At 42.3% G+C, this 11,397-nt stretch overlaps 2 protein-coding genes across 2 annotated transcripts; both read right to left on the bottom strand.

Annotated features, from left to right (window-relative positions):
* Nucleotides 1–417: 417 nt before the first annotated feature.
* Nucleotides 418–2,811, bottom strand: LOC311062046 (twist-related protein-like). The gene is made up of 2 exons (XM_084080807.1): nucleotides 1,640–2,811; nucleotides 418–924 (listed from the first exon to the last, which is right to left on the bottom strand). The coding sequence occupies exon 1, from the start codon at nucleotides 2,298–2,300 to the stop codon at nucleotides 1,689–1,691; it is 612 nt and encodes a 203-aa protein (XP_083936933.1). The 5' UTR covers nucleotides 2,301–2,811; the 3' UTR covers nucleotides 418–924; nucleotides 1,640–1,688.
* A 2,750-nt stretch (nucleotides 2,812–5,561) lies between these two features.
* On the bottom strand, nucleotides 5,562–6,551 carry LOC311061685 (transcription factor 15-like; the record flags this gene model as incomplete). The annotated part of the gene is made up of 2 exons (XM_084080374.1): nucleotides 5,562–5,828; nucleotides 6,321–6,551. The coding sequence occupies 2 exons, from the start codon at nucleotides 6,549–6,551 to the stop codon at nucleotides 5,562–5,564; spliced, it is 498 nt and encodes a 165-aa protein (XP_083936500.1).
* Nucleotides 6,552–11,397: the final 4,846 nt, after the last annotated feature.

The raw sequence follows: 11,397 nt of genomic DNA, 5'->3' as shown, positions 1-11,397 counted from the left end.
CGTCATGCCACCTGTAGCAGGCCCATTCCCAACGACCTGTGGTCTATATGGACATCTGGGATTCCCATCCTGATCTCACATATAGCCCTCCTCTTTAAATGGGACAATTCTTTCCCATACCATGACCTGTCTGGAGTGCACCCAAACACCATAATGAAATGGAATTGGATTCCTTTGTCACGTGTTGTCCTGTTGTTGTGGATCATTATTTTCTGGGGTAGTTCTGCAACTGATTTTTTTAAATTATGAAAGATCTCTTATGACTCACAAGGCAATCCTGCACAAGGGCAATGATCAATAGGCTATTTAATGAGAAATGTGTGGCATAGCCTACTGTCTCTGTCACATAGCTATTTGGTTATTGGATATGCAACTTAAAATGTATCCAAACAACAGTAAACCAGAAAAATATGCTCTAAATGTTTATTTATTTCAGAAGTTATCCAAATATTTACAACGCTCAAAAAAATGCATAGACTCCAGATCCACTGTGCATTCGCAATAATATCCCAAAAATAAATATTTTCAGTTTGAGTGCGGGGAAAGGGAAATCTGAACCTGATGTAGAAAAATAAATAGAAATCTGCTGAACAACTAACATGGAATGTGGAATGATATGTCGCTCATTTCAGAACAGAGCAGCCTCTCGAGCTCTCTCACACAGTCTTTAGTTTGTTTTAGATTTTCTTTTACAACATTCATAGTCGCAGTGGTCCTTTGAAAATGATGCATGACATGATGCACGCTCTTCATAATAGTTTTTCTTAAGTGCTCCCGTGCAACAAATATTGTCCATGCAACGGAAAATAAAGGCTCCACGCTCCCCTTTGAGGCCTGACGCTCAGCTCTCCCTCCCGCCGTGGAATCAGTCTGTGCGGGGCTTGACCATAGAGGGCTTGACCGATCCACAGTCTGGATAATAATCTGTGAACAGAAAAGAGTCAAAGACTTTAAGTAAAACCACAAGTTCAACTATTTCCGATCTTCAGTTATAGGCGTTCCTCTTGCGGGAAAACCCGTGCGTAAAGTGTGAACATAGAGAAACGAATATTCACTTTGATTTTGACAACATTATTTTCTTTAGTTATACATTACTCAGTGGTGGAAAGTAACGAAGTACATTTACTCAAGTACTGTACTTAGATACAATTTTGAGGTATTTTATTTTTATTTTACTGGAGTATTGCCAGTTTTCGGTTGGCCAACTTGGCCTACTTTTACTTCTACTTCTACTAACACTACATCTCAGAGGCAAATATGCTACTTTCACTTCATTACAATTATTTGAAAACTTGAGTTACTAGTTAGGCAACTTTGTAGATTTTGATCATTATTACAAAACATACATTAACCACTTCACCCCCATTTAAACTTTGGTTAATTGAAAATAGCCGATCTACAAGCTCAACAAACAGGTTGTGAGCTTGTAGGTCTGCCATTTTCAAAAGATTGTAAAATGGGACATTCTGCACAAATAAGTGCTTTCTACTTTTGGTACTTTAAGTACATTTACATACCAATACTTTTGTACTTTTACTCAAGTAAATTCTGAATACCAGACTTTTACTTAAGTAAAAAATGTGAGTACTTTTTCCACCATGCACTGTATATGACTTGCATAATCTGAAGGCCAACCTACCGTTGCTGTTCGTTCCCATCCATCCCCGTCCTCCCCCACAGCCTCCCCCTCAGTGGGACTCGGTGGACACGGAGGTGGACCACGAGCCTCCCATCCGCCACACGGAGAACGCGTAGCTCAGCCTCTCGTGCGCCACGTAGCTGCAGCCCACGGCCCCTCGCGCCGCGTCCTGCAGCTCGTCGTCGCTGTCGCTCTGCAGCACCTGGTAGAGGAAGTCTATGTAGCGGGCGGCGAGCTTCAGCGTCTGGATCTTGCTCAGCTTGTCGGACGGCAGCGTGGGGATGATCTTACGCAACGACGTGAAGGCCTCGTTGAGGGACTGCGTCCGCTGGCGCTCGCGGACGTTGGCCATCACGCGCTGCGTCTGCAGGTCTTCGAATGAGCGGGGCGGGCTGCTGCTGGCGTCGCTGCCGCCGCCACTGCTGCTGCCGCCGCCAGCCTTCCTCCCCCTCTTCTTTATCCCGGGGTTTGGACTCGACTCCTCCAAGCCCCCCTCCTCCTCCTCCTCTTCTTCCTCCTCCTCCTCCTCTTCCTCCTCCTCCTCCTCGTCGCCCGCGTTCCTCCGGGTCGACCGCCGTTTTCGTGCGCCTCTCCGCGGCTGGCTTTCCGTCTCTTCCTCGCTGTTCCCGGCGCTGTCCATCGGGGACTCGTCTTCCCGCATCGTTTTCGTCGGAATGCCGAAACGCTCGCCCCAAAACACAGTCGCCTCCCGGGGCAAATCCGGCGGTATTCACCTGGTATTCCTAAATGTAACCTCAGTAAACTATATGCCTAAAACCTAACCTTGTTCCTAAACGTAACCTCAGTAAACTATGCGTAAAACTAACCTTATTCCTAAACGTAACCTCAGTAAGACGGTGCCAAAACCTAACCTTATTCCTAAACTTAACCTCAGTAAAACGTTGCCTAACCCTAAACTTATTTCTATCCTCAGTAAAACAAATACAAGAATACAAGAACCGCTGGTCTGCAAAAGAAAATGGGGGTGAGCGTGTTTTGGGGCGAGTCTTCCGTTTACCGTTTCGTCTCCTATAGCCTATAGTGTAGCCTTTCTTTCTCTCCTCCTCAACCCCTGACCCTGTAGTCCTTAACGCGGATTAGAGGATCAATAAACACACGTTAATCCGTTGGAGGGGGGAATATTGCGGTACCGTTCGTTCGCGCACACTGGCCGTGCGCCACAGAGAGCTCTCCGCCAGACCAGGGAAGCTGGGGCTCTTATAGCAGGAGGATTTTTGGGGAACGTTGTGACTTTGTGGGAGGGGGTGTAACGTAATACCACCAGGAGGAGAAGGGGAGGCTGAGAACCATGAGGGGGGGATATTTCAAGAGTATTTCTCTAAGATAAAACATTTAAAAGTCTGTATAGCCTATAACTTTACGCATATGAACCTGAGATTTTGTAAGAAATGTGTGTCTGTGTGTATAGGCTAATTGGACGGATGTTTTGGAATAAATAATAATTCTGTAGTCATAAAGTATAAGTATCGTAGAAGGATATTGTACTTTTATTTGCTTATTTGCGCAAATATTTGAAATGTGAATCATTTTCGAATTTCGTGAATGACATGACAACTATCGACATGCGCTAACATGGTGGATAGGCTGTATACATGATGAGGAAAATTGGAGTTCACAAGATAATCATTTCTAAAGACGCACTCTTTTAAACCTATACACAGTAAAATCCGCAGTGTTCATTTATCCAGATTTGTATCATGGTGTGTTCTCCCACTGTGTAGACAAGCAGTTCTGCGAGGCCGTGGCGTGGGCTGCAGTCAAGGCAGGAGGAGTGGTGGTGAAAATACCAGGCCTGCTTGAAACGAGGGAGTTTTTTTCAAGCAGCGGGGGGTCCCTCTCCGCTCATATAAGCAGACCTGGGTGTTTATTTTCCCGTCAGCACTGGGCCCGGCGTTGAGGTATGCGCTAAATGTGTCTGAGACTCCTGCAGGGATTCTCCACACACATCAGCGGCTCAGGTTTAAAAGGCAGGGGCGTCCCAGGGTGCGATGCAGGGCGGACCCGAGCGCACAGCGGGGACGCATGCTGATGCGGTCGATGGCTGGAGAGTGCATTGCAAACATTGGAGGTGAGAAAGATGGAAAGGTATGTGTATGAGAGAGGAGGCGTGCGTGTGCGTGTGCGTGCTTGCATGCGTGCGTTGCGCGCGCGCGAGGCACGCCTGCATGCACACACACACACACACACACACACACACACACACACACACACACACACACACACACACACACACACACACACACACACACACACACACACACACACACACACACACACACACACACACACACACACACACACACCGTTTATGACCACCCACTTCTTGAGCCCACCACAAATGTAATATTAAAACCCAACAGAACTCTTTTTATGTGCACATAGAACTCGTCCTGTCTGCCAACCTCAGCCAATGGTGTGGTGTGGTGAGCAATGCCGCTATAGTGTCTCTTCATCTCCGCTGGAGGGCATGTGAGGAGGAACACATACAGACCAGGACATTCCACTGATTCATCTGATTCATTTACAAGGCTAACTCGTTTTATTTATATATATATACAAATTATACTCTGCCTTGTGTGTGGACCCAGAACCCTGATCATAGTGAAATCGCCTGAGAGTTTGGTTGGAATGAACACACTGACTGCACTACACCATGACCTCAGCAATCACAAAATCTATAGGCCTATTCCATTTCTAGACTGCGGTATATCCGATAAATATCGCAGAAGGGTAACCCATAAGTCGCCCCCCCACACCTTTACAAACATCCTCTCTCTCTCTCCAGAGCTTTCGATCAAATCTTTCCCGTATTAGCTCTTTTACCCAATTTACACCCTGCTGCTAAAGATAATTCCGAAGGTCACTAATCCTCATTTGCGAACTGAAATGCATTTTCTGACAAAATAGGCCTTTCAGTTCAGTCTCAACGGTGGTGTAAAGTAACTAAGTATAGGCTACATTTACTCAAGTACTGTACTTAAGTACATTTTGTAGGTATTTTTTTACTTTACTGGAGTATTCCAATTTAAAATGTTCTTCTCCATATACATCTCAGAAGCAAATCTTGTACTTTTTACTCGACTACAATTATTTGAAAACGTTAGTTACTTAAAAAAATTATAAAATTCATAAATTATTATATTATAAAACATACATTAACCTCTTTAGCCCTATTTTATACATTTGAAAATAGCCGATCTACAAGCTCACAAGGCGTAGCTTGTTGTGAGCTTGTAGATCTGCTATTTTCAAACATTTTAGTACTTTTACTTTTGGTACTTTAAGTATATTTTGATGCCACTTTTGTACTTTTACTCACATGCCTTTTACTTGTAACAGAGTATTTTTATATTGTGGTATAACAAGATCCTTAAAATATCCGAGTATCCTACTTCTTCCACCACTGGTCTCAACAAGTTAATTTCACTACAGCCAACCAGAGTGCGTGTTGCTCTCCATGGTACTGAAACAACACCTGAAACAGCACACCTGATGATTCTCCCACCACAACATGGAGCCAAAGCTGAATTTGCAAGCTCCTTTATACTTTTAAAAATGTCATTTGAAATGATAAAAATAATAATAATAATAATCATGTCACACCAACATGTTCTAAAATGATTTAGTATAGGGAAATAAAATTATGTCAGCACTCTTAAATAACACACCGTTCAATCACATATCTGTGGAATATGTCCTTCTTCATCACATGATCGCATGATTTGATATTTTCATGTGTCATTTGTCAGAATAACTGTTAAACCTGTTCAATCACCCACTGGCAAAAAAATAATGTTTTTCTTGCTTTTTTCCCCCTTTCAACATGGCTGTTGAGAACAACTGACTGTCAGTTGTTCTCCAATAATCTGTTTTAAGAGATGATTTGTCAGTGACACGTCAGTCAGTTGTTCTCCAACAGGTCCGTCATGAAGTCGATGTAGATGATGGCCAACCGCAGGGTCTCGATGCGCGAGAGGCGCTTCTCGTAGGCGAACGTGGGCACCTTCCTCCTCAGCTCGTCGAACGCCTCGTTCAGGCTGAACATGCGCTTCCTCTCGCGGACGTTGGCCGCCTGCCGCTGGCCCACCGTGATGACCCTCCTCCGCTTGGACCTCCCGCCGATGTATCCTTGATGCATGACGCACGACTCCGCGTCCTCTTGGTAGGCCTGTCACAATTATATCATAATCGTCCATATCGCAATTATTTGAGATAATCGCAATTTTCTTTTTGCATAATCGTCGTCGTCATAATAATTTGCATCATCATCGTAATGTCATCATAATAAGTTTCCATGTTAAAAAAAAAATCATACATTTTCAAACATTAAAAAAGAAAAATAGCATAAATAGCAGATCTACAAGCTCACAACATGAAGTGAGGTGTTGTGAGCTTGTATATATGCTATTTCTGCTTTAATAATTGGATTTTGAAAAGTATAAAATTATTAAATATGTCAGTAATTTATTTGTATTTGTCATATCTGCCCTGCATGTGCAAATTGTGATTACAAAGCCTAAAAGAAAAAAACAGAAATGAAAATTGTGTTCGTATGTTCCAATGTTCAATGCCAAAAACACAATGAAAACGTTAATCGCAATTATTTGTGTGACAATTAATCGTCACGTAAAATGTCGTATAAGATTCGTGACAGCCCTACCTCTTGGAGCAGGTGGTCTTCTTCAGTGTGTCCTACTGTGTTCGATTCCCGGTTCCAGGACGAGTCGTACAGTCGGGTCCGGTTACAGGCCTGGCTGGTAGCGTTAGTAGTATTATGATGCACTTGCTGTTTTGGTCCCAATGGACGCTTATGATGATGAAACTCCGTCAGTTCCATGTCATTGACAAAGTCTATTAACGTGGAGTCTGCAAAGCGTCCTTGCATCTCCATCATGGCCCCAACTGGACCAAAACACACCTGTAAACGTTATCTCTTAGGATATTTGTAAAATCTGAAAAGTTTCTTTTGCATTTGACTGAGCAGAAGAAAAAACAATATATGAAAAGAACGATCCACTCCATAGTGTTTTCTTTAAGGAAAAGGAGACTACATTCATTTCACTGAACAAAGAGTCTCACATTGAGTATGGGGTCTTTTATATATGTTTTGGTGTTCAGTCGAGCGAAAAACCCAGTGGAAAAAAGCTTTAAAGGATTGATTGGCTTCTAGACTAAGATGATCGCACATGGAGGCCGACTGAGGGCGCGTGGAGGCGAGGGAAGCATCTTCATGATTCCCAACCCTTCTTCAAATGTGGTCAGCGGGTGATGCCGTGCAGTTCCTTCTTGGCTCACGTCCAAATACCCCTTTCCCTGCTGTTTTAATAAGCCCCGATCTGATCTCACAGCACGACCTTTTTCATGTCCCCCTCTTCCACCCAAATCGGGTCCATTTCAGTCGATAGCCCGTCCTACAAAGTGAGTTGAATCCGAGGGAGCGAAGCTTAAAAAAGGGCCGATGAAAGGGAGCTGAAGGTGTCCTCTTCGAGGCTTTTAATGAGCATCTGAAGAGCGGAGCCTCTTGACCAGAGGGGTCATACAGGCTTGTTTGCTCTTTTCTCCTCCACTTCGGAGGCTAAATAATGACACTTTTATCACTTAAAACAGGCCAGAAACAAGACCAAACAGAACATTCCCCAACAGTCGCTATACACTGCGAGCTTTTCTGTTGCAAATTAAAGCAAATAGCTTCCCGTTCCCATGGCGGGACAGTGTCCACAATCCGAGGGCTGCTGACAGGCTCAGTAACTGTGGGCCTTTAGTCATCAGAGAGAGAGAGGTGGGGAGGAGTGTTGGTCAAACGTTCCTTAATAAGAGTAGGCTATATAGTTATAGTGTTGATGAAAAAAAAACACCGTTTTAAGGCAGAGTTCTCCATTAAAACAAGGACACTTCAAGAAAAAAGCATCACTCTATGCCACGTGTGTCACATACAGGCCTAGCAGAGGGTATAGGCTATATGACAGTTGTTCAATCTCTAACCTTTTCATGTCAAGAACCCCCAAATTGATATATATTTGGCCGCGGACCCCCATCTGAAACTAATAAATAATAATGCATTGTAATGCGTTTATAAGCATTATAACACTCACTATACATTTTTATAATCATGCATAACAACTTATAACAAGGTCATAATGCATTATATAAGCTCAGCAGAACAGCACATTATAACTACCAGGTAACACTTTACTGAAAGGTCGGGTCTATAATGCATTATAATTGCATTTATAATGCATTATAATGCACTTACAAGGCTTAATAACACCTGATATAAATGTTTATAATGCAACAACAAACAAAGACACTTTCTATAACTGACTAAGATATGGTATTAAAATGTGCTGTTACACTGAGCTTATATTGCAATGCATTATGGCCAGCACATATAACTTATAACAAGGTTATAATTATAAACCTTGTTATAAGTTATATGTGCTGCATAATGCATTGCAATATAAGCTCATAAGTTGTCCCCCCCCCCCCCCCAACATATCCACTGCAGTGAACATAAATTAATCTTAAATGAAATCCAGTGGAAAGAAATGATATTTAAGGTGTTTTTAAACACAGATTGATTTTTATTTGGTTTCCCTTGAGGCATTCACACATTTGGCTTCAGCCATTTAATGCTCAGAGTTCCTCTACCACTGAACTGTTAACACACATATGTGAAATATTTCTGCAGCAATTAAGTTCGGGGAAGATATAAATTCCACCCTTGTTCCACTAATGTTGAATTTATACTCCGTCGTACAACAAAGCATAAATCAGTTGAAATTCCTTCCAGTGTTGCCTTGTTGAAGATTGGACCTTATACTGTAAATTCAAAATTAAAATTGACCAAGGACATGCTCTCAGTTAAAGGTTATTCAAACTCTTATTTACAGTTCCCCAGGGGCTTAGTTGTAGGGGAGACTGGGGCTACATTTTGTTTAAAAAAAAAGTTGTCACATTCATTACATAAATTCATTATATATTTAATTATTACTCCACAATTTGTTACAACATTATACATGATGTATATCCTATAGTTGCTAATGCTACCTCACTACACAATGATCTCTGGAGTCATGTGATAAACATTAATTATAAAAACAAATAATATTACATTCCCATTGTATAACTGGCTTCCAATGTTTGCGCATTTTTTAACAAAAAAAAAGCCCCAAATCATGAATGAATCAGAATCAGAATGATCTTTATTGTCACATCACAGGATTACAGGTGTAATGGGTGAAATTCCTTTTTGTGCAAGCTCAATCGTTTGATTGTTTCCAGAAAAAGATAAAGGAGAGGGAGAGGGGGGGGGGGGGGGTCGACACCACATTTGAATCTCAACAAAACAGAGCCAAAACGATTTCACTGAGACCCATGGAGGGCACCACCACCACTGCTACAAATGTCACCGTTTGTTGCAGAAACATGATTTCTTTCACCAAATTTGGTACACATGACCTCGGAAGTTATGTGCGCCTAACAGGTTTTTGATATTCCATCCTGATTCCTGTAATTGGCTTCCACATTTTGTGGACGGGCCCATTTCTTACAAAACTTGCCATATATCATGAAGATCTGATCAACCCAAATTCGACTGACATGTTGAGGGGCCTCTATGGACTGCACCTCCTTATATCAAGGAAATGCCATTTCTCCTAGCAGCTTCCTCTGCTGCAACACATGACTTACACAGCCCTGGGTAGAGATAAGTGCTCCGTGGAGCACCCCTATAAATAATTTATTATTATGATTTCCAAACACTCCCTACAGTCCTTATTGAGGGACAGCATGTCTTGTCGAGCTCTTAGCCTATGCTTAATTTATGCTCTGTCGTATGATGGTGTTGCGCCACGAAAATAGCAGCTCTACTAGCTCACGTGTTGTGATGTGATACGTTGTGAGCTTGAAGCGTAAATCAGGCTTTGGATATTTCCCGGACCATCACCTCAGTGACTTTCCAGTCCCAGACATGGGCTTGAACCATTCTCGAACCATTAAGCTGTCTCCACCCTAAAAGTTGTTAAATTCACCCAGGAGAGTACAGAGGAGTTGGTTAAGTTTCCTCCCATATGTCATCATTCCTAACTAGCGTGAAGAAAAATATAGAAAACATACAGAGAAGTCGACTTCACTATTACACACATAATTCGACTTGGTAGTTGCTTACAATGACAAAATCCTAACACAGACAGTGATGAGTTGTACAAAAACAAGCAAATATACATTCAATTGATATTTAAACAGCTTGACTTGGTATGGGCACTAGCATTACAACATATTTGCAGAAATACAGATCACATTTGGATATTACTTTTTGAACATGTTAAACACCAGGGATACAGAATGACAAATCTGACATTCAGAATTTGATAGCGGCCATATCTGGTCTGATGCTTGGTGTTCACCTCTGACACACAGCTAGTAGAGAGTTGATTAAAAGTAATCAATCAATCAATCAATCAATCAATCAATCAATCAATCAATCAATCAATGAATCAATAAATCAACCAACCAACCAACCAACCAATCTTGATTTGTATAGACTCATGGTCCATTAAAAACATATAACATAAAAAAACGCAATAAAGAAAAACATACACCTGCTTATTAGTGCCTTGGTTCATACACAATGAAAGGGTAAGAATGGGTCTGGGTTAATCTTTACACTTTTAGAGTTACAATCCAGATTTGACTGATTGTGGTTCTCCTATCTGTGATCTCCTTTGTTTGGCGCTGTGGAGGTGGTCATGTTAATGTGAAATGCTTGGTGTTCCTTGTCAAGGACCCCCAATTTGATACGGATTTGTCCACGGACAACCAGGTGAAAACATTCTGTGCCAGGGACCCCCATAAGAGAAGATCTTTATTGTTAGGTTAGTACATCATTCTACAACTGTATACTGGCGAGGAGATAACAGTGGATTGAGTACAGTATGTGGTCTGAATAGTCAAACATACATCCTCTCATTGGGTTAACTTCTAACCGGTGAAATCATAGTGAAATTAGTCCTTATTTTGCTGGGGACACTAAGAACCTCTCAAGGACCCCTGGGGGTCCCCAGACCCCACTTTGAGTACCACTGACTTATATATTCTGATGGACTATAATGATGGAAGGTGTGAATTATCCACATAAACTGGGTGTGAGAGCACATTAACCACTTGAAACCCAGAATCCCTAGTCTAGGGCGAACATTTGCCCAAAATAGCCAATTTACAAGCTCGGTCGCATTGCGATGCATTGTGAGCTTGTAGATAGATCGGCTAATTTTGGCAAAGAGATTTGGTGTAGGGAAAAAGAGCCGCCCTTCAAGTATACAATAGAGGCAACTCATGTCCAGTTTCCTAAGTAAGGAGGGTTTAAGTGGTTAAATGTTACTGTGTGTATACTAGCAATCACTCAAACTGAAGTGCTCTTCTCAACCCCCCTTCACCCCTTTCTTTTTCTCCCTCTCTCTCTCCTTCCTCCTCTTCCTCCCTATGTTTTCCTGGCAGGCGGATAAACATGATGGGACATTCCGCTGGTCGTCGTGGTAACACTGAGAAAGCACAGCTGGGCGGGAGAATATGAGGTAATCTCACCCCGGGGCTGCTGGGTAAATATTGGTCTTAAATAAGGAGTAAAACCCCAAAAGAGACACACACACATAATACACACCTACAGGGATTTATTCCAGTTCTGTTTGTGTACGCACAGTCGCACACGCACGCACGCACGCACACACACACACACACAC

The sequence above is a fragment of the Gymnoscopelus microlampas genome, assembly GCF_963454915.1.
Source record: "Gymnoscopelus microlampas genome assembly, chromosome: 15".
NCBI lineage: Eukaryota > Metazoa > Chordata > Actinopteri > Myctophiformes > Myctophidae > Gymnoscopelus > Gymnoscopelus microlampas.
Note: the sequence above shows the minus strand (reverse complement) of the source record. Positions and strands in the feature narration are given on the sequence as shown.